General features: G+C 36.9%; 1 protein-coding gene across 39 annotated transcripts in view; it reads left to right on the plus strand.

Moving 5' to 3' along the window:
- CEP112 (centrosomal protein 112) overlaps positions 1-23,183 on the plus strand; it is a 562,721-nt gene that overhangs the window by 294,342 nt on the left and 245,196 nt on the right. For all 39 annotated transcript variants that reach the window (XR_008679796.2, XR_010133740.1, XR_010133744.1 and 36 more), the window contains one exon: positions 2,887-3,069. Coding sequence is in view for 22 of the 39 variants with exons in the window: in XM_031011060.3 (XP_030866920.3) it covers positions 2,887-3,069 (183 nt within the window). In the remaining 17 variants the exon portion in view is untranslated. The remainder of the gene's footprint in view (positions 1-2,886; positions 3,070-23,183) is intronic.

The raw sequence follows: 23,183 nt of genomic DNA on the forward strand, positions 1-23,183 counted from the left end.
ACCCTTTCTCAGATAGATAGATTGCAAAAATTTTCTCCCATTCTGTATGTTGTCTGTTCACTCTGGTGATAGTTTCTTTTGCTGTGCAGAAGCTCTTTAGTTTAATTAGATCCCATTTGTCAATTTTGGCTTTTGTTGCCATTGCTTTTGGTGTTTTAGTCATGAAGTCTTTGCCCATGCCTCTGTCCTGAGTGGTATTGCCTAGGTTTTCTTCTAGGATTTTTATGGGTTTAGGTCTTACGTTTAAGTCTTTAATCCATCTTGAGTTAATGTTTGTATAAAGTGTAAGGAAGGGATCCAGTTTCATTTTTCTGCATATGGCTAGCCAGTTTTCCCAACACCACTTATTTAATAGAGAATCCTTTCCCCATTGCTTGTTTTTGTCAGGTTTGTCAAAGATCAGATGATTGTAGATGTGTGGCATTATTTCTGATGCCTCTGTTCTGTTCCATTGGCCTATATATCTGTTTTGGTACCAGTTCCTTGCAGTTCTGGTTACTGTAGCCTCATAGTATAGTTTGAAGTCAGGTAGCATGATGCCTCCAGCTTTGTTCTTTTTGCTTAGGATTATCTTGGTTATACAGACTCTTTTTTGGTTCCATATAAAATTTAAAGTAGTTTTTTCTAATTCTGTGAAGAAAGTCCATGGTAGCTTGATGGGGATAGCATTGAATCTATAAATTACTTCAGGCAGCACGGCCATTTTCACGATATTAATTCTTGTTATCCATGAGCATGGAATGTTTTTCTATTTGTTTGTGTCCTGTCTGATTTCCTTGAGCAGTGGTTTGTATTTCTCCTTGAAGAGGTCTTTCACATCCCTTGTAAGTTGGATTCCTAGGTATTTTATTCTCTTTGTAGCAATTGTGAATGGGAGTTCACTCATGATTTGGCTCTCTGTTTGTCTATTATTGGTGTACAGGCATGCTTGTGATTTTTGCATATTGATTTTGTATCCTGAGACTTTGCTGAAGTTGCTTATCAGCTTAAGGAGATTTGGGGCTGAGACGATGGGGTTTTCCAAATATACAATCATGTCATCTGCAAACAGAGACAATTTGACTTTCTCTCTTTCTATTTGAATACCCTTTATTTGTTTCTCTTGCGTGATTGCCCTGACCAGAACTTCCAATACTATGTTGAATAGGAGTGGTGAGAGTCTTGTGCCGGTTTTCAAAGGGAATGCTTCCAGCTTTTCCCATTCAGTATGATATTGGCTGTGGGTTTGTCATAAATAGCTCTTAATATTTTGAGATACATTCCATCAATACCTAGTTTATTGAGAGTTTTTAGCATGAAGAGATGTTGAATTTTATCAAAGGCCTTTTCTGCATCTATTGAGTTAATCATGTGTTTTTTGTGATTGGTTCTCTTTATGTGATGGATTACGTTTATTGATTTGCGTATGTTGAACCAGCCTTGCATCCCAGGGATGAAGCCGACTTGATCATGGTGGATAAGCTTTTTGATGTGCTGCTGGATTCGGTTTGCCAGTATTTTATTGAGGATTTTTGCATCGATGTTCATCAGGGAAAATGGCCTGAAATTTTCTTTTCTTGTTGTGTCTCCTCCAGGTTTTGGTATCAGGATGATGCTAGCCTCATAAAATGAATTAGGGAGGAGTCCCACTTTTTCCGTTGTTTGGAATAGTTTCAGAAGGAATGGTACCAGCTACTCTTTAATCACAATAAGAAAACATTTTGAAACCTATGTTTTAAAGCAAATTTCATTTGTGTTTTGATTCTTGACTTGTCATAAGGGATAAGAATTTCAAATTTAAAAAGAAAACTTCTGAAATTTAGTGCAGTGTGCATGCCTGGAGAAATGAATGCTATAGCTTTAAGATAAGGTAGTCTGGTGATTCATTGCACGAAACAAGATCGATTTGGAGCAGGCTCCTACTGTTAGCTTTTTTGAAGATGGATTCTCACGCCGAAAATAACACAACATATTCTAGATAACAGCAGTTTTTCCCCCTGAAATCCACCAAAACTGAAGAAAAATCCAAGTGACTGTTCTTAGCAGCTGTGTGGCCTGGAGTTCACTGGGGAAGCTGGCTTCCTGCAGTCCCCTATTCATCACCTGCTTCAAAGACAGCCTGGCTGGCTATAGTTTGCAGGCCAGGTAGGGTGCCATTGTGCACAGTCTGGGAGGATTAGTATCAAAGCTGCGGCAACCAGGCCCTTGGTCTCGGGCTGCCATTCAGTCTAGCGGGGAGAGGCTAAGACTGGCCAAGGTCACAGTCTCCAGTGTGGAGTGGACTGGGAAAGGATCCTGAGAATAGAATGCTCTTTATGAAATCATGGCGCAAGCTTGCAGCACAGCAGGTTTCCTTCTGGAACACATAACATCTGTTTATGTTGGTATACCGTAGCTGACAACAAGATAATAGAGCTTTGAAATTTATCATTTTATTTTTTAAAAGACAACTGTATACACAAGAATCCAGATGCGTATTTAGCTCCGATCTTTTATTTGTAAATCATGAAGAAAGCTGACTGATTTAATTGCTGCTTTTTACATGTGTATATTTAAGCAAAAAGCAAAGCGTACTGACTGTTAACCATTTATAACCATTGCTGATCAGTAATACCCGAATTCTTGGGGAGGAAGTGACTAGCATTTGAGATAATTTTTTTCAATGTTCAGACATTTGTGTCAACAGATTGAAGAAGGATTTACTGAATATGCCCAACTATTTTGAATATTAGGAGGTTTGCATAACCACCACCCCAACAAATGAGAGTATTTCGAGGGTGAGGTAATAATGATGTAAAAATAAAAATTTTCAACTTGGACAAATTAGAGAAAAATTAAGCTGTACATGAGTTGTCATGACGACAAGGATGTTCTGTTGATGAACTGTCCTCCTCATTGTCCAATCAGATAGTAGAGCTGAAGCTGGAGCATGAACAGGAGAAGACGCACCTATTACAGCAGCATAACGCAGAGAAGGATAGCCTAGTCCGAGACCATGAACGGGAAATTGAAAACCTGGAAAAACAGCTTCGCGCTGCCAATATGGAGCACGAAAATCAAATTCAGGAGTTCAAGAAACGAGATGCACAGGTAATTATCAATAATATTTGATAAAACGGGTATCTGTTTTTAAAAAGTCATCAGCGTTTAATGTTTTCTTATTATTCTTATTGATGCACGCTGTTTGATGATTTGCAAAACTGACATATAAATGTGATTTTTTTTGTTTTTCTCCCCCCCACCCCCCCCCCGCCCCCCGTTTTGGGATGAATAAAGCCTTAACTACAGAAACCACAGGTAGCCAGATTAAAAATCCCATGGCGCGCTATAACTTGGCCCCCTTTTTTATAATCTTGTCTCAGTTCCTTTCATGATGGATTTTTTTTAAGGTATCTGCCCCTTACCCCTCCCTTCAGCCTTAGCAAATCCCTATGAAATATATCAGCCTCACTTCTTGCTTTTTGTTTTAATCTCTGTAGGTAATCAAGCAGCTGTTTTAATATTTGCTTTTCCTTCCTAGTGTTGCTGTTTTCATTAGACTATATTTGATTAGATCACTCAGATGGTAATTGATAAAAATGACTCCAGAGAAGGGCTATTTCCCATCAGGTCTGTTGCTTTTTCCTGCACACACACATGCCTCCTAGCCCACATCTCTGTAGTCCCTGTTGGAAGCCATTTGGCAGAATAACCCCCAGCTGTGGTAGCATTTGACTCCTCAAACTTGTGGATGAAATGTGCACTGTCAGCATGGAAAATTATCTTTATAAATTTCAGATGAAAAAAGAAATCTTATTGGATGTGTATCTTTGTGATACAATACATTCTGTAGAGTATATATAATCAAGGGCCTTTAGTGTATCTTCTTGAGATTGCTGTGAAATTGCATTAAAGAAAAATTTAAGAGCAATTGATAACAATAAAAAGATAATGTTCTTTTCTAATAAAAACATATTGTATACTAGGTCTAAATACCCCTTTTCCCATTGAAATCTAACCATGCTAACCACACCACACAAGCTTCTTCCTGTAGTTATTCTTCCTCCCCAAATAATATAATTTTCAAACAAAACAAACCTTCTGTTATATTATATCTTTCAACAATCTTGTGATTATCTAAACATAAACACACTACTAATTAAGTAAGGTGTTAATTTTTTTGAGTGGACAGCGGGAGGTGGTAAGGCAAAGAATAGGAGTTATTGGTTATTTTTCATTTGACCTTGAGTTGTCTTCTATTTTCAGAGAATAACTGATGCAATATGAATATACACAGCACAGGTTTTGTTGTCGGTGGTATACATTTACAGTACAATTATTTTCAACTTGTTTTACGCTGGTTTGCTACCTAAAAAGGTAGTCATTGTAGTGCCCATGGTACCAGAATACTTAGGTGGTTCCTGTTAAATCATCGTGTATTATATTTTTGCCGCCAGCCTCATTAGAGCCTTTATGAAATATATGCTGGTGTTTTGACTCTTAGCCATTCGATTTATTAGGAATATTGTCTAGTTCATATTCTCTTTCAAATATGATGTTAAACCTTACCATTGTTTTCCCATGGTAAGAGATATGGGTTCTGAGTCAGTGTAGGATTTGTTTGCATAGTAGAATTGTATAATGGATAAAATAAAATACACTAATTTGCATAACTTCCTATTATTTGGGGGCTGCTATGGGAAGCCGATACAAGTGGAGGCCAAATTTAGAGGGAACCTTTGTGATTTTGCATGAGTCGTGTCTGCCATATAGGGTGCGGTTCATCCAATCATAACAAAAGGGAAATTTTAGTTCTATTACGTATAATAAAGCCACAGGGATAGTACAATGAGGCTATTAATTGAATTTTTCCTATTGAAACATTAAGTATGAGGACTATATGACCTCCTCAAATGCTGTAATTTAGGATTGTATTTCTCATATTTCGTGTCTTTCTTGGAACGTTTTACTAATTGGAATTGCTGTCAAGGGAATGCCAGTAAGCAATGGAAACAGGCTAAATGCATTCTTGCTCAAAAGGAAAATAATTTTGTGTACGTTGTACTTAGTCGTTCTTAGAGAATACAATTTTTTAAACTTTTAGCAATGAGCTGTACTTTAAAAAATCTTATCATGTGTAACAAAATACTCATAATTTGTATTTATCTTTGGTTATTTACTGAGGATATTAATTCAAAGTTTCCTTCAGGTAAGTCTTAAATTTTCAAAATCTATCTCTTCATGGTTGTGGTCTAAATAATGTAATGTATAATACCTTTTAAGTTCTAAATTCATTCACAAATTTCAAGAAAACAAAGTAGGCATATAATTTTCAAAATAGATCTTTTTCAAATCACTGTGTTGTAGTTTGATGCAGAACAAACATATTAAATATTAGATTGTATAATTTTTAAATTTGATTTTCAGTTAGAGATTTGATTTTCAGTTGATGTGTGGCTATTCTAGTTTAGCAATGGAGGCCATTTTGTAAAAAGGGCTATTTGAAATACTTAACCAAAAGAGGACCAGTGAAATATCTATTTTGAAATCTACGGCTTTGTTTGCTGCTTCCCTTCCACCAGATTCTTAAATGAGTACAGTTTCCTTAAAATCTATTTTTGATTTCTTCCAAATATGTAGTACATTGTATGCTGATTAGAAAATCATTATTATAAAGTATAATTACCAACCTTAAGGTGAATCGTTCCAACTAGGGGACTCCCTTTTGGTGAATGTGTTTTATAATTATTATAGGTTAATTGTTATTCTAATAATTTCTGTTTTAAATAGCAATGATAAGACATAGAAATGCACCAAGAACAATGAACTAGTCTCCTCATTTTATTTGGTTCAGTTAGGTAATTATTTTATGTCTATATTATATTTTTGTTATAGTACTTTGATTTTCAATGGCAGGGTATATTATATTTTGATACTTAAATTTGCTAATGTGCACATTAAATTTTACCACCATCATACAAGATGTTCAGTCTGGTATCTATCTAAGGTCATATGTTTAAGAAAAAGCATTCAGACTGGTAGAAATCAAGACTTGTAGAAATTCATAACCTCATTGTCAAATATTTCTCATTTACCAGGTCTCTCTTATTGAAATTATTTTGGAGAATGATCTCATTGATTCAATCATATTTTAATATGAAGAAAATTTATAAATATAATCTTAGCTTCTTCTGACATGGAAGTTCTACATGTAATTCTTATTTTGCTTTTGAACTATAATATAATGAAAGAATTTCTATAGTTTATCCTGTTGAATTAGAGGAAAAATAGAACATAGGTTCCTTGATCCCTTACTTGTCCTTTTAGGGCCCTGAACCATTTAGAGATTGCTTGATGTTTTACGTTTGTTGCCACAGTGAGTGGTGTGTGTGACTACCGTAGAGATTGTTGCATAGAACCTTTGTGATTCTCCCCAGAGGTGGCGTCACCATCTTAGGACCGCTATGTGACCTGTTGCAGTAGAGACATTTAGGCACCTAGGGTAACCAGCAGCCATTGTGCATCACCATCAGTATCATGCAAATTAAATGCAGCAACCTTGCAGAAGGTCATCAGCCATATCTGAAAAATATATTGAATTTAGCATTTGCATGTAGTACAGTGGCTCTTGCAAAACATTGGCATCTAAATGCCTTTCTTAATTCCCTACACTGAGCATCATAAATCTAATATGAACAATTTTTACATAATAAATGGACAGATTATCTTGATTTTGCCATAGTGATTCACATTAAGAGCTGAACTTATCACTGATTCCGAAATGTAGAATTTGTAATAATTCTTTTCTATTTAGAAAAAAGTTTTCCTAGAAAGATATTGATAGGACAATTTTAATTTTAAAAATTGTATCTCAGTTGCGTTACCTGATTTTCCATGCATTTGCAAATTTGGGCCCAAGATAAAAATCTCCATTTATAAACTGAGTGTGTGCCTGCATCCAGGGGCTTGAACGTTGGCTATCATTCTTTAAAGATTACTCGAAGGGTAAATTTAACAATATGTATAGTCTGAACGTTCTTGTTATACCTATATACATGGCTTTTGGTCTTTGGTAGCATTTTTCTAGTGAAAACATTTTAATTTTTTTATATGCCAGCTACTATCAAAAGGATCTAAAGCAGCATTTTACAATAAACATACACTTAAAATAACTGAAAATAATTAAGCAATAAATTATATTCACCACATTAGAAAATCTATACTGAAGAAAAAATATTACAGTTAAGCGGAAATTTTAGCTCTGTGCTTGCCTAGAAGCCACAGCAAAGAGGGAAACTTTGCTGTGAATTGTATAATTCTAATTATGTAATGAAAAAAATCATAGCAGTTCTTTTTTTTCTAGTTCTCAGTTCTGAGAGAAATTTATGCCATTAGACTTAATTTAAAGGACATTGACCAATATAATTGATGATATTTTCCATATGTTAAAACATTGGAAATAAAATCTGGTGGGGAAACTTTAGATTCTTTAGTACTTTCATAAAATGTAATTACTAGATTTTATTTTAATGTGCTAAAATTTCATTTTAATTTATTGAGAATATTATTATTCTCAAATCAAAAAACAAAGTGCTTTAAGAAATACAATTTTGTAGATATTATGAGTCATAAGAAAGTATATTTTAAGTCACAGCCTAGCAAATTCTAGGACAGTTGTTTCATCACTGTGCCAGGAATACTTACGAAGTGTCTTTAGGAAGTAGAAATTAGAAACATAGGTGAGATTAGAAATAATTTAGGAGTTAATGCCTAATATTAATTTCCAAGTGTTATTATCTCTTTCTTATATCTGATTTTCTTGTCTCTGAATTTGTTATGAAAAACTATAAAAAGAAATTATAAAGTCAAATGGTAATTCACTCCAAGAGTAAAAGATACTTACACCTGTATTAAAATGATTCATATCCTACCTGCATAACCAAATTAGTATTTCATCACTAATATTTATCCATTAATGCCATTTGCTTGGTCCTGAGGTAGTATATATTTTTGTTTCTTTGGATCAAACTGGACTGATTGCTTGGAAAAACCAAGCTATGTAAACTCTATTTTTCCCCCAGCCTAATGAGGCTGTTGCTGTTAATGTAACCCTGTTTTTCGTTCCCCTCTTCTCCCTAGTGACATACATGGTCACATCAGAGTGGTGGCCTGGTGTTCCAGCTGTGTACACACCAAGCTGTGCTACTCATCCCCTGATGGACTGAGTTATTTGTATTAGAGAGGGCAGAGTGTGTTTTAAGTATTAAGTGGGCTTTACTGCAATGTACAAAGTTTAATGTTAGGCATTAGAAGGTTGGTGGGAAAAGTTTTTATTATTTCACTTTAATTTTGTAAAAAGAAAATAAGATACTTTTGGTGGACTCCTGGTAAAACTACACATTACAATTATTTATTTTCTTTAGATGAAGTTTAATCGTATTATCTAAGTGCTGTATTTAAGATAGCCCAGGAACTTTCTGTATATATTCAAAATATTGATAGAGTTTTTCATAACTAGGCCATTTAAAAAAGTGTGTGGGGGAAATGCTGTTTTTCTGACACCAAAAGCATAGGTCATACAGAATTTTCCAAATAGAGGGGGCAAAAATTCTCAGCATATTTTGGCTTGGATGCACTGATGTGAAAATCATGTTTCATTAATATGCAATAATGTTGTGTCTATTTAGTATTACATGTGAATTTAATAATAAATTTGCATTATTTATATATTACTATACAAATTAATATGTAAAATAATACTATTTCTTAAGTATTTAGTTAGCAGAAAATATAGGAAAATGCTATTTTAAGTAAAGCCTACCTTTTGTGTAGGTCACCAGCTTTCTTTTTCCATTATAATTCTAAAGTTCTGTAATTGTTTTCTTCCTGAAGGCATAAATCTAGTGTATATATATCTGTGATTAAACTATTATAAACAATTTAACTTTGCCCTCATCATGGAGAAAATTATATTGTTTAAAAAGCAAAAAATACAAGATGAGGCAAGAAAAATGATTGCTCTAAGAATGATCCATTTGTAGAAGATACAGTGTATCTTTAGTCCTGTGCATATTTTTTAAATGTGGCAGTTACCATGGAAACCACATTCTGTGGTATTTGGTCCACTTTTAGATAGGGAGCATTTCTTTTAAAGACAAACCTTCTAAATAATACCATAAAGTATTCCATTTGCATTAGTAACTTTGTGTCAACTAATAGTGATTGTTTTAAAAACCTATCTTTTGTTCTCATTATATTTAATGGATTTCTTTAGAAATACTAAAATTGTCCTTGAAGAAGAGGTAATTAAATATGGAAGAGATTTTAAATAGGGAGTAAAATATGATCACTGCAGTGGTGAGAACTGGGAGGGTTGCAAGGGACCACAAGTCATTGTATACCATATGTTCTGCCAACATGAAGCTTTTAGTTATATCAGGTGTGTAAGTATCTAGCAGTAGGATAGTCAGATAAAGTAATCTAAAGAGATGACCACATCCAACTGTATTCCATTTACAGATAAGAAACCTATGATTCAAAGACAATCTCTTGCCTAAGGTCACAGAACTAGCAAACCAGGGCTTCTTAATCTGAATTTAGTGCTCTTTCTATCATACTTTCCTCCAAGAAAGATTTTAGATTTTTGGAGAGACTTGGACATGGCAAAAAAGGAACAGGATTATATAGGAATCTTTGCCTGGCGTGGGAGAGAGAGACACTGGTACTCTGCTCCCCTGCTGAGCTTCTCATAGCAGTTTGCATTTCTTTCAGCGATTTGCCATATTTGATGTTGCTTCAAAGTCATAATAATGCTTGAATAATGCTGCTTGATTTCCAGTTTGAGTATGTAGTAGCTCCTCCAACAACACTGAGTTTTTATGTTTGTATGTGTTTAACAGCAGCAGTAGCAACAGCAACAACAACAACAACAACAACAACAAGTATTTATGGTGTGCTTTCCATGTGCCAAGCTCTCTGCTGGGTCCTTTGCATTGCATTCTCTTATGCAACCCTTTAATACCTTATGAGGATGACATTTCCTATCTGGAAACTCTGTTTTGATCTTTTTACCTGGGTCAGAAGATGACTATATGTATTTTCATTTTACCACTGAGGAAAGATTCAGAAAGCATAAATAAATTGCCCAAGGTTATGTAACTAACAGTTAGTGTACTGGGACTCATAGCAAAGTCCTCTACCCCATATGCCTGCTAGTGTATGAGCACATTGTCTCTGAATTTTATTTATTCTGCATAAATCCATTACATTGCTAATTTTGGATTGTCACTACCTTACTAGATTTAAAATACTGATAGTCATAATTCAGACTACATATATCCAAATCAAGTATTAGCCGGTAGTTTCACTCTTTCTCCAAGACCACAAGCCATGACTATGTCTTTCTTTTGAGGTAAATTAAACTCTAAAGAGATATGCAATCCTTAATATTTTCTTCGGAATATAGTTTCTTCCAACAAGTTTCAGAATTTGTAGAATAGAACAGTGAGTAGTGAGTACATTTTTGAAATGGGTTCACTTTTGGTTTCACATTATTACTGAAATAAGAAGGAGTGCCCAGAGTAAGAATCCACCAAGTTTTTAGGTCAATGAGGCCTACCAGTCTTGATAAAAACAGCGTAGGAATTTGCATTTAGTAGTGGTAAGGTATGGTTTTTTGTGAATGGTTTATGATCTGTGGATATTTGTTATATTCACATACTAATTTGGAATATTACATATGATCCATTCATTTTATAGAATGAAATTTTAACTCTCAGAGTTCAATGTTTGTTAGTATTTTTTTCCTAAAGGAACCTGAATGAGGATCCTATCGCATGACAGAATCCAATAAAAGCCACTTAGAAATGAGGTCAAAGATTATGAAGTTCAAACCTGGAGATTTTTTCATACCGATACAAGGGTATAATTAGAAAATGTGTTTCTTCTAGACTCCTCAAAAACAATTTATGTTGATGCAGTGTTAGCTTCATCCTAGAGCTATTTTGCTCAAAGTAAAGACTTTTAAGATGAATTCTTTTCTAAAATAAATACTCCAGAGATAAAGCATTATTCTGCATGCAGAATGTCATTTCCATTGACATAAGGAAATATGCCTTGAGTTATTTTTAGCATATTACTCTTCCTTCTCCTTTTCACCTAGGCCTCGAAGAAATTACTAGGAATATTGGCAGAAATTATCTCTGAGAAAGTATTGGATGAATAACTCTTCTTCCTTAATGTCTTGGAAAAGTCATTTTTGGATTTCTGACTCAATCGGTTCTGTAAGAGACATCCCTGATGTCTTCATTTGTATATTTATGGTAATTTTTTGTGACAGAGAGGTTGAAGCCAAAGTGCAAGAAATGATTGGCAAAATGGTGATATCATCAAATGTTCAAAGAGCTGGCAAATTGAAGCTTATTAAACAGTCATTTTGTCTCCCATTCAGGACTAATTGGAATCATGCCTGCTTGCATGATATGAAAGATATTTAACACCTGAGCTTTTTTCATGACAAAAATGTCACAAATTGGTGTCAGGGAGACCTTAAATGCCTATTTGGAGAAGAGAACACAACACTGTATGAAAATAATGGTCTGTTTTTGAACTATTGTAATATTTGTGTACAGAAAATATTTTATAAATATTGTCATTAAGTAGAAAGTTTTAGATAATAAAAATGGGCTGAATTGAGCCCCCAAGTATTGAATCAGTAGGTTAGTGTGCAACTTGAGATAATGTTTTTTAGTTGAAACAAATATTAAAATTCAAGGAAAATTATACTTTTTCACTTGTTTTAATAATTATTTTAAATTACGTCTTGATCTCTTGAATGCTTTTGGATATTTGTATATTGGGAGGTTGGGAAAAATCATAAGAAATCACAAAGAAACAATACACAATTAGACTTCCAGGGTTTGAAAATGTGTTATTTTTCTGGTTTATTTTTATTCGTTTTGCTTAGGTATGAAGTCAAGTATTAGTCAAGTAATACTGAAAGTATTAGTAACATTTGAATATGAGTTAATGGTGTCCTCAGAGATTGAAGTGTGCTGAATGATGTGACCTGGATCTAGGTCGCTTCCCTCGTTTGTAGGGACAGTTGTAATGCTGCACTAGTCTTGAGGAGTGTGTGTGTCATTTCACCGGATAACTGTGGCTCTGTGATACAGAAGAGCCTTCAGTGAACAGAGATCCAGTAGTTCAGCCAGGCCCACCATCTTAAAACAAGGGGATTTTCCAGTGGAAAGAACTGAAAGTCGCAGGTCTTTAAAAAGGTTAAAATTAAATTGGTGATTCATTCATCTTAAGTTTGCTCCTTAAGTCAGTATTTATTACGAAAACAAACCCCAGATCCCTAGGGTCAAGTGGGACCTTACTTATTTCGTTATTTTCAAAGATGTCATTTAATGTACAAAATGCATGTGTTCACCAAATGTTTCCTGAAAAGCTAATTTTTTGAAATGTAAATGTTATCCTCACTTGTTGGCTAAAATGATAGCTCCAGTTATAGTGACGCTGACAGGCGCAACAAGAGAAGTGGAGTGTGAGGGTTGAAAACTTTTGCTCTTCAATTATCCACCAATTACTGCCAAAGCTGTCGTTAGACAAATGCCATGAGTTCAAGAGCTGCAGTGTGTTCCAGGCTCCCCTGTTAAAGTCCGGACTGTGCATAGATGTTTCAGACTTGGGGAAAAATTTGGAAATGCGCTTCTGTGATGTCACCTCTCTAACCATTTCTAGTGGCACACAATAAAAAAAAAAAATCATCATCTACTGCCATAATGTTGGTGTTTCTTAAAAACATTATTCAATTCAGGAACAAGAGTAGTAGAGTAAATCTCAAGAAAAATCATAATTATTGTTAACTGTTTTGATTGCTTTTTGAGATCTCATTGTTTCAGATTAATATAGAAAAACATGGAACTCTGTGACTTGGACATTTTATAATTATGACCCTTCAGATAATATGTAAATCAAATTTATTTCCATGTAAGTTTGCTGGCCAAAAATTAGGCAGACATCAACTTTTTTCAACTTCATTTCATTAAGAATTTTGGAGTGCTTACCCTGTGCCAGGCCCTAGGGCTGGGCATGCACACCTTTAGGAGGTGCCTTTCACATCCTGATTTATGTGAATGTTGCCCCAGAGTTGTACAGGGCATGGCCTATATGGCCGTAAGGGTATTCCTGTACCCAGTGCAAGATAGACCAGTACTCTGCTCTAAAGGAAATTACAGTTGCATTGGGGAAGACAGATCATAAGACAAAAACCAAATTAACAAGGAGAGTATCACATAGCAATAACTTGTAGGTGGAGAATTAAAATTGAGAGATATGATACAGTGACAGTTGTGTTAGCTGGCCATCAGAGAACGCCTCTCCAAAGAAAAGATATCTCATTTAAGATCTGATTGATAAGAAGCCAGCCAGACTGAGGCAACAATTGGTGCACAGACCCTGTAGGAAAATAAGTTTTGTGTGTTCTTGAAATGAAAAAGGAGACCTGTCTGGCATGAGCATAGCAGGTGTGAGAAAGGGGGCAGGGAGTAGCAGACACAGGGCTTTTTAAGCCCTGGTGAAGAGTTTGAATTGCATTTTAAATGTGATGGGAAGACAGAGGCTGTAAGCAGTAAGGTGACATGATTTGATTCATGTTTTTTACAGATCGCTCTGTCTGTGAACAGTCCTAGATGCCTATATGGCATGCGTATGTGAGGCAGCAGGACTTGCAGATGGGTTGGGTGTGGGGAATGAGGGGAAGAAGAAGTACGAGTAACTCCTAGAGTTTTGGTTTGAGCAGCTGTATAGATGGTGGTGTCAAATACGAGGAAGATTGCTGGGGAACAGAAGCAAAAGCAAGAGGTCTTTTGTTGCCAAGCTAAGTGTGAGCTGCATGTTAAACATCCAGAGGGAAGTGTGTCAGACAGCGAGTTGGATATGCAGGTTGAGATTCCAGAGATGCGAACTGAGCATATAGATAATAATTAAAGCATGGGCCCAGATGCAATTACCAATTTCTTATTGAATATTAAGATAGAGATGCTGGTTCATGGCCAGTCTCTATCATTTACTGGCTCCATAAACCTGAGTTCATATTAGCTAATTACCTTAATACCCCCAATCATCATTTTCCACACCTGTGATATCCATTCATTCATTTAGTGGCATTCATTGAGCTCCTACTATGAGCCAGGCCCCTATGCCGGACCTAAGTATATAAAAAAGGAATGGTTTCTCCCTCAAGCTTACAGTCTATGGGGAAACAGGCATTGTGCATCTGTCATAAATGGAGAATACTATAATTCATACCAACAGATATGAGTAAAGAATGTCTTCCTTTAACGTAGACAGAGGACGCATCTTACCACACATCAAAGGCTGTGTGGTATAGGAGACACAGTAACAATAACCCTGGTCAGAAGGACAAGCTCCCCTCACTCACACATTGTTATGAAGGCACCCATTGCTGATGATATCACCGGATTGCTGTGATGATTTAATCAGGCCCTTTAAGGAATGTTCTTTACCATTCTTTGGTATGGAAGGAGATTAATATCCCCTTGGTCCATTTCTACTGTCTAGAAACATAGACTGTACACCTGCCTGTCCACCAGGTATGTAACTGGTGACAATGCCAGCATCTTTCTGAGAATGACAGAGGGAGTATGCAAATAGAAGGTTATATTCTGCGGCCTCCTCTAGCGTGCTCACCCTTCAGGCCTGCCAGAGTTACAGCAAAGTACAACAAAGTCATAATGAAGCTTTGATCCCAAGAAAAGTAGAGATGGAAGTTATGGGATGTGGGGGCATCAGGTCTGAGGAGGTCATCAGAAGAGGTTCCATTAGAGTAGACATCAGATGCTTTGAGTTTTAAAAAATGACTGAAATGTTCTCTGCAAATTAGAATGGAAAAAGCATTCTAAACAGAAAGAGTAGCATAATTAATATATGAAGAACACGTACCATGTTGAGAAGTTCGGACTGGGTCCACTTGGCCAGTGATCTCCAGTTTGTGGTTTATACTGTCTGTGCCGCCATCTGCAATGCCTCTACCGTTCCTCCACTTTAATATTCCACTTGTTACACTTATTATTCCCATTTAGTAATTATTGAGAGCAGTGTTCTCCCAAGTGGGGTTCACTAGGGTATAGGAAGAAAAAACCCAGAACTTCTGTTAATGTGTGTTTGAATTTTGTCTTTAAAAATACTTACTTTGTGCAAATTTGTATAATGTATTTAACATATTAATAGTGTTACAAATTTATATATATACACGCACTGTATATTTTATGATAAGAGTGTCTCAAAAAAGTTTAGAGACCATAATTGTCAACAATCGAAAGTCACTGCAGAATTTTAAGCAGAAGATTAAGAATTAGCAGGCAGTGAGACTGGAGCCTGGGTGACTAGTTAGAGTCACCCTCGCGAGAGATGATGAGGGCCTTAGCCAAGGCAGTGACAATGGGGAAAGTTGATGTGGCAGTGAGGGAGAGAGAGCAGACCTCAAGTTATGGTTTGACATGCTGTAGGACGTTTATGTGTTGATGCTACTTAAGCAGAAGTATAGGACTGACTTCAAAGGACAGCTCTCCATCTCTATTGAAAATAAGATTAAAGAATCATGAGCATGGAGGGTAATGGATACCAACAGTGAAGATGAGATCTCCTATGGAGGGAAAGAGAATTAGAAGAAGAGACACACTGCTTAAAGAGAAGGTGAAGGAAATAGAGCTGGACAAGAAGACTAAGAAAGTGGGAAGGTGGGTCAAGAGAGAGAGGCAGGGAACCATGAGAAAGTGGTATTTCATGAGCCAGGAAAAAAGTAACAATAATACCTAACTCGTGGATTATTGTGAGAATTTGGAATGGGCAAATGCTTCTGAATAACCCTGTCAATATTAGTTTATTTTCTCGAGTTGTGAATTGTGGTTATACATAAATGGACTACTACACCAAATGAACAGCAGTCCATGAACACTGGCTGTTTCTCACCTAATTCTGAAGTGGTTGTGGGCTTTGAGATCAGGGAGTCCATTTTAGAGGTGGAAAACAAGATCCAGTTGAAGGAAGCAACTCAGGCCATTACTGACAGACACAGGCATGATTTTCAGGCAGCAGTAAACCGGGCTTGTTTAGTGATATGGGGAGGATCAATACAACACCCAACCAGCCCAGCATCTCCAGTCCTATGGTTGCTCCTGAGAGCAGTAAGGTTTCATGTCCACAGAGAACTTTGCCAATTAGGTACTAAGAAAGCCTTCATGCCTCACCTAGGGAAGCAGGGATTAACTGGCAGGATCACCCAATGAAGCACAAACTCAATTCTGACAGGAAAAAAGGAATAGGTTTTGCCTGGGCCTATCTAAGAGCCAAGAGTTTGAGGAGCTGATCAGCGGGAGAACATATCTTGGATCAGCTAATGGGAGATAAGGAGCTTCCAACCACAAGCTGCATGGAAGCTCCTCTAAAATGCCCAGATTCCTAGACTGAGTCACTCGGTTTTAAGAATGCTCCCACCCCACATACTTTACTGTGCCCGGAATCTGTCCATTACATTGCTTGAAGTATCTCTAAGTAGAATTTGTTTGGGCTGAGTAACATTCTCTCTCTTGCTTGCCCTTTTCTTGATTTTAATTTAATGCATTTGCCTTGAATAAGTAACTCGTGAATGCATTCAAAAATTCAAAATGGATAAATATATACAGTAAAATGGATACCTGAATAGATAATTCCTGAACAGTATTAAAACTTAAATGAATAACGATATATGGTAAAAAAAAAAAAAAAGATCATTTTAAAGATGAAATTGTATCTTCTTTCATTGATCTCTTTGTTCGTTCGTTTGTTGAACACCTTCGTGTAGCAGTCACTGCGCTAAGAGGAAGTATACAAAAACAAGACAAAGGCCTCCCCTGCAAGGATTCTTAGCAGAAAATTTAGCAAGTGGATGTAGCATGATAAGTAGGATAAAGGCTATCTGCCCTGTACCCCAAGCCAGAAGACTGACTGCCTGAAGGAAACGGGGGAGTCTTCATAGCAAAGGGAAGATCTGAACAACATTGAATTGGGCAGAAAAATAGCTATTGTATGTACCATATTGTGAAATTATTTCTAATTAAATTGCTCTCATCAAGCTGAAATCCATTACACTCAAGAAATGGGAGTTTTGATGTATGGAAAGACTGTAAAGGGAGAAGGAAGAGTGATATTGCCGGAAGATAACCTCCTGGTGGGATGCCCTGGGGGAGTTTTTGGAAGACGTGGACATCTGGAGGTGGGTTGGAGCAAGGCAAGAAAAAAAACCAGAGAAGTGCAAACAAGGGGGTAGAAAGATGCTTAAGGCAAACTTTACCTGCTTTGAAATTGTCCCCAGGGTTAGTGATACAAAACTATAGTCACATAGAGACCTGAAAGAGGAAACACCCCCTCCCTGAGGAAGGTGAACCCCAAGATGCTCCTGTTTCCAGAGAAAGCCTGAGGGGTGGCAAGAGGACTGCAGGTCAGCTTCTTCAGGATCAGGCTGCAGGGCTCCTGCCTGCTGCAAGATCTGCTCTCTCTGGGTTGGGGGCACTGCCTACTCCACCTCTCTGCATCCTAGGTCTCTTGCCTGATCTTGCGTGAGAATATTATCTCTCTCCTGCATCCCTGCCTGAGCCCTAGCACCCCATTTGCTGAGCTGCTTCCATGGGTGTGCTTGTAGCACTGGGCTGAAGGTTAGATGTCAGACACAAACAGGTGTATGCTTACAGGTTTGACCAGTCATGGTCATATAAGATTACAACATAAGGATGGAGACAGTACTTACAATCTATTGGTCCTGAAGCAGTGGGAAATTTCAACATCCACTTTTAAAAGACTGGTTATTCTCATTAAAATGTGATTTTGTGATATATAAACATTTTCAATCAGAAAATGGCCTAATTTTAAATTTTCTGTATATCATGTAGTTTGAGAAAGGAACAATATTACGTTCTAGACACCTTCACATGCTTTCTGGGAGGAGGCACTTATGTATTGTCTCAGTTTTTACAGGTGGGAAGACAGACCCAAGCTATGCAGCTCTTAAGTGCAAGGGCTAGGATGTGAACCCGAATGTGTCTCACTTCAAAGCCATGAACTCTGTCTCCCCTGCACCTCGTCATGGTTATAAGTTACAGGCATATCCATTGGTGGGGAAACCTGTTTTTTTTTTCTTGCTACTACTCACTAGAGACTTGTGGTTAACATTCATGAATATTGTGAGGGCAATTTCACAGAACAAATCAAATTAACATGTTAGAACTATTTAGAAGGGCATATAGTTTGGAAATACTCTAAGTCCCTCCCCCAAATCTTAGAAGAGTGTCCCCCAGCATTTTGCACATAGTATTCCAGCTCGTTTTTTTGAGTAAGCATTAATGTTATATTATAGTTATAGCTGCATTTTTTCCGCTAAGCAACCCTTTCTCTTCTGAACCCTACGGCAGCCCGCGGTTGTGTAGATTGAGCTCAGGAATGTCTTAAAACATTAATTTGGTTTGACATGACTTGGTGCACAAATTAATTATTCAGGCGCATATTGTTCCATGTACATGAAAAGAATGAAACCGTAGTGAATTGCATTTTAACTACCACATGTGAATTGTAATGTTATTAGCAAACAGACTATTAAAGAACAAAAGCTGGCAACATATAGTAATTCTGAATTGGGCCAGTCCCACAAAATTAGCATAAATATGTGAATCAATCAGAATAGTTTTGGACTTCCTAGGAAAGTGTCCCTATTCTTATCTAGCTCTAAAAGAATGTGAAATAAACTATTCATTTAACCAAGTATAAAAATATGCCTGCTATGCCGTTATAATCATGTGTCGTTAATCAGAAAATACTGCAGAAACTCTGACAAATTAAAAACACAAGGATGTGTCTGCAAGGGTTTTTTTAGCCATTAAAAAGCTGCTTCACCTCTCCGGCAAGCTCTTTTATGGCAACTTCTTACTCAGTGTACTGACATCTTCAAAGGCTCTGACATCTGTCGGCCTTTGAACTACCATTAAAAAATATTATCCCATTTCCATTCTTTTATGCCCATTTTTTTAATTATAGCCCCTCTTTCAAGTTAGGAACATGGTTGGTTTAAATGATGCTGTCCTTTCGTTTTCAGCCACCCAGCTGCGGTTTGAATAAATTGATGTGGAACCAAAGGCGGGACTTTAAAGGAAAAAGGTTTGATGGACTTGGACTCCGAACCAGATGAGGTTTTATGATGAAAAGGGTTTAATCCCAGCACAGGCATTGCTTCTATCAGTTGAGCAGTACAAAGCAATTCATATATACAGGTTCACGTGAAATGATCTATTTTTATTAACAGCACAGATCTCTTCAGGACTTGCAAATGTGGCATTAGCTAATATTCAGAGAGCTGATTTCCTTTCATCCACCAGAAGCTTATGATTATAGTACAGTTCTCGAATTGGAAATGAGAGCTGCAACACAGATTTAAAGCTGTGCTGTCTGATTTGTATTCAATATACATGTCACTGCAGGACAGGCTAGTCTGGGCCAAGCTGGTTCAATACAAGGAAAAACAGTTTCATCATCTGAGAGTCTTAGTCAGAAATATCACCAGCTAATTAAAACAGCAGTCTCATGACTATTAGTGAGGTGTTTGGTTGATTGGTATCTCTTCAAATTTGACAAGAAAGATTTGAAGATGCAGCTTCTCTTTTATTACATATTCTTCTTGCAGTGTAAATGTGTTGAAGTACATTGCAGGGTAATGAAGCATAGGCAGTTAATTCAAACTGTTTTTTTTTTAAAAGGAAAACAACATAACTTTAAAACAATGACTTGTTTTGCATTAAAATAGTTCCCCTTACTCTGCTATTGATCTGGAAAAAAGTCATTTATGAAAGCAGATTTCAACATCGTCTTTGCCCTGTTGCTGTTGAATGATAAATATTATCTTCAGCCAAATAGTTAAGTAACTGAATGAGTAGTTTAGGGACATTACAAACCTAGAAGATAAACCCAAGTTCACTTTAAAGTAAAAAGTGATAATTTTTAATGTTCTAAATATAAATCAGTATAAATAATCTCAATCCATTAGAAAATTTTCTCAAGATAATCTGCACCTGCTTTTATATTAGAAATCTGCTATTTCTCAGAATATAAAAATCGTTCTTCCATTTACTTGGGAGGTTAGGTACCATTTAATTGTGCAGACTTAATAATTATACAACATTCTTTTCAAGCTCTTCAAATAGGATTTTTATTTGAAACTACAAACTAGGCCGGGCGCGATGGCTCACACCTGTAATTCCAGCACTTTGGGAGGCCGAGGAGGGTGGATCACCTGAGGTCAGGAGTTCAAGACCAGCCTGACCAACATGGAGAAACCCTGTCTCTACTAAAAATACAAAATTAGCCAGGGTGGTGGCACATGCCTGTAATCCCAGCTACTCGGGAGGCTGAGGCAGGAGAATTGCTTGAACCCAGGAGGCGGAGGTTGCGGTGAGCTGAGATGGCGCCCTTGCACTCCAGCCTGGACAACAAGAGCAAAACTCCATCTCAAAAAAAAAAAAAAAAAAAAAGAGAAACTACAAACTAATATCCAAACTATAGTTGGAATAAATTCTGAATATGTATAGTTTTAAATTTGCAAAACATTAACCATTGGGAAAAGTCCTATAGATGACTGTCTATAGCCTACCTCATATTCTAGAATGTTTCATAGACTTTTCTTTCCCTCTTTAGAAGAAAACCTGAAATAAGACACTTTTGTATAGGATGTATCAGGAAATATATTTTACCTACTCCTTACATATTTTCTGTAGATATGTAAGAGTTTACTGAATTACATGGAAGAAGTTGGATTTCTCGCAGTATAATTCTGTTCACTCTGTAATTCTGTTTTAGTTCCCTCTTTTTTATTACCCTGACTAGCTAGTCTTCATTGCTTTTCACCAGGTAGCTAGATATTCATCACTGCAAATAACGCTTTCATGCTGTCTTACCGAATTATCTGTATCTTCCCAATTCTTCTTAGTTTTCCTCCTGCTTCTTCCACTTCTACTTCTCCACGTTAGTTTCTGTTTTCCCCACTAGCTCCTCTATTTCACGTTGAACACTGGAGTCTGCCCCCACTTTTTTTTCTGTATTCATGTTTCTGTTAAGTGATTACTTGCATTTCAGTGGCCTTAACAACTATATGCTAATAACCTTCAAGTTTCCGTCTCTCATCTGTGTTCTGTGCTCTTGACATCTTCTATTAGCTTGTTCACAAACACCTCAAACTTCATAGGTCCAGAACTGAAACCTCTCCCTCCCAACCTCCCTATGTACCGTACATTCAGTGCTCAAGGCAGAACTTGGAAGTAATTCTTGATTTTTTTCCTTTCTCTTAACCTGTCAGTAAATTCTATAGATTCAGTCCCCCAAATTGATCTCCAATCCATTCACTTCATTCACTGCCACCCACTCCTCTAGTCCAGGCCTCTATGTAATCTTATAACTGATAATCTTGCCTTATCTCAATCTTGCCTTATTTTTCTCAACAGACATGATGATCTTTTTCAAAATGTACATTGAGTTAGAAAACTCCCGTGCTTAAAATCCTTTCATAGCTTGCACTTAGAGTAAAATATAAACTTCTGGCCGGGCACGGTGGCTCACGCCTGTAATCCCAACACTTTGGGAGGCCAAGGAAGGCAGGCAGATCATGAGGTCAGAAGTTAGAGACCAGCCTGGGCAACATGGTGAAACCCTGTCTCTACTAAAAAAAATACAAAAAATTAGCTGGGCATGGTGGCAGATGCCTGTAATCCCAGCTACTTGGGAGGCTGGGGCAGGAGAATCACTTGAACCCAGGAGGCGGAGGTTACAGTGAGCCAAGATTATGCCATTGCACTCCAGCCTAGGTGACAAAGCAAGACTCTGTCTTGGGGGGAAAAATGTATGTGTGTATACACACACATATACGTCATATATATGCGAAATATATAGATGAAGTGTGTGTGTGTATATATACACTTCATATATATATATATATGTAAACTTCTTAGCATGAGCTGCAATACCTTGTATGATCTGACCTAATTGTTACCTTCCCAGCATCTTCTTTTGCTGTTTTCTATCAGAGCACCTTGTTTGTGAACTTCATAACACTTTTTTCCATTTAAATTGCAGATTTATTATTCTATTTGTTTGTTCCACCCAGAGACTGAAACAAAAGAGACCGAAACAAAAGAGACCTTACTAATTTTCCTCACTTCTGTATACCCTTTGCCTAAAAGGTTCCTAGTACAGACTGTGACCTCAGCAAACATATGCATGTGGCTGTATTAATGAAGGCAGATTCACTGATGAATTAGAGCCACAGAAAAGCCAAGGAAGGGCCCCTTGAGGAGTCAAACTAAGAATTGAGTAGGGTCACAGGGAAAGAGGCTCACGGCTTGCTGTGCTCTCAGAGAAGCCACCAACTTGTTTTAGTGTTTTGGTTTTGTTTGTTTCCTCTTCAGTGGATGGTGGCTTTGCCAGTGTATTTATCATTCTCATCTCTTTGAGCTCTCACAAAATTTTTAACATACAGTGACAAAGACATATGTATAACATAAGCCTATACTTACTGTAATGTCATTATCCTGTGCATGTTTGTATCTTCCAGAGGAGGGACTATATGTTGTCTGTTTTGAATCCCAATAACCTACTAGAGCACCTGGCCCAAGTGCCGATGCTTAGTCAGTGAACGAGGGAACACAAATCAATACATTGAACTATGCTGCAGAGATTGCTTTAGATCTGGGCTTTGCTTGTTTCCGTATCATATTTTTTAACCCTCAGGTTTCTAAAATATGCAGAGATGGTCATTAAATCTCCAAATAATAATGATTTCCGAGAACCATTCTGGCAATATGATTAAAATGAAAGAATATTTGTCCAGCATGTACTACGGGCCTTCTTAGTTTCAGGCACATTGCTAGCTGCTGAAGATGCCAAAATTAATAAGACCCACTTAATCCTAAGGGGCAAAAGGCAAAGAAGCATACATATAAAATTATGTGCTCAGTACAGTATTAGAGACGTAATCAGTTGTGATGAACCATGAAGAAGGAGATGTAGGCCATTCTGGGAGCGGGCAGCAGGCAGAAGGGAGGTTCTGTTTTTCAGTAGTGCATGCCCTGTGGGCACTGCTCTTGTAGACTTTAGTTTCAATCAAAACGAGTATAATTTTCCCCCTTTAT

The sequence above is a fragment of the Gorilla gorilla genome, chromosome 4 (genome assembly GCF_029281585.2).
Source record: "Gorilla gorilla gorilla isolate KB3781 chromosome 4, NHGRI_mGorGor1-v2.1_pri, whole genome shotgun sequence".
NCBI lineage: Eukaryota > Metazoa > Chordata > Mammalia > Primates > Hominidae > Gorilla > Gorilla gorilla.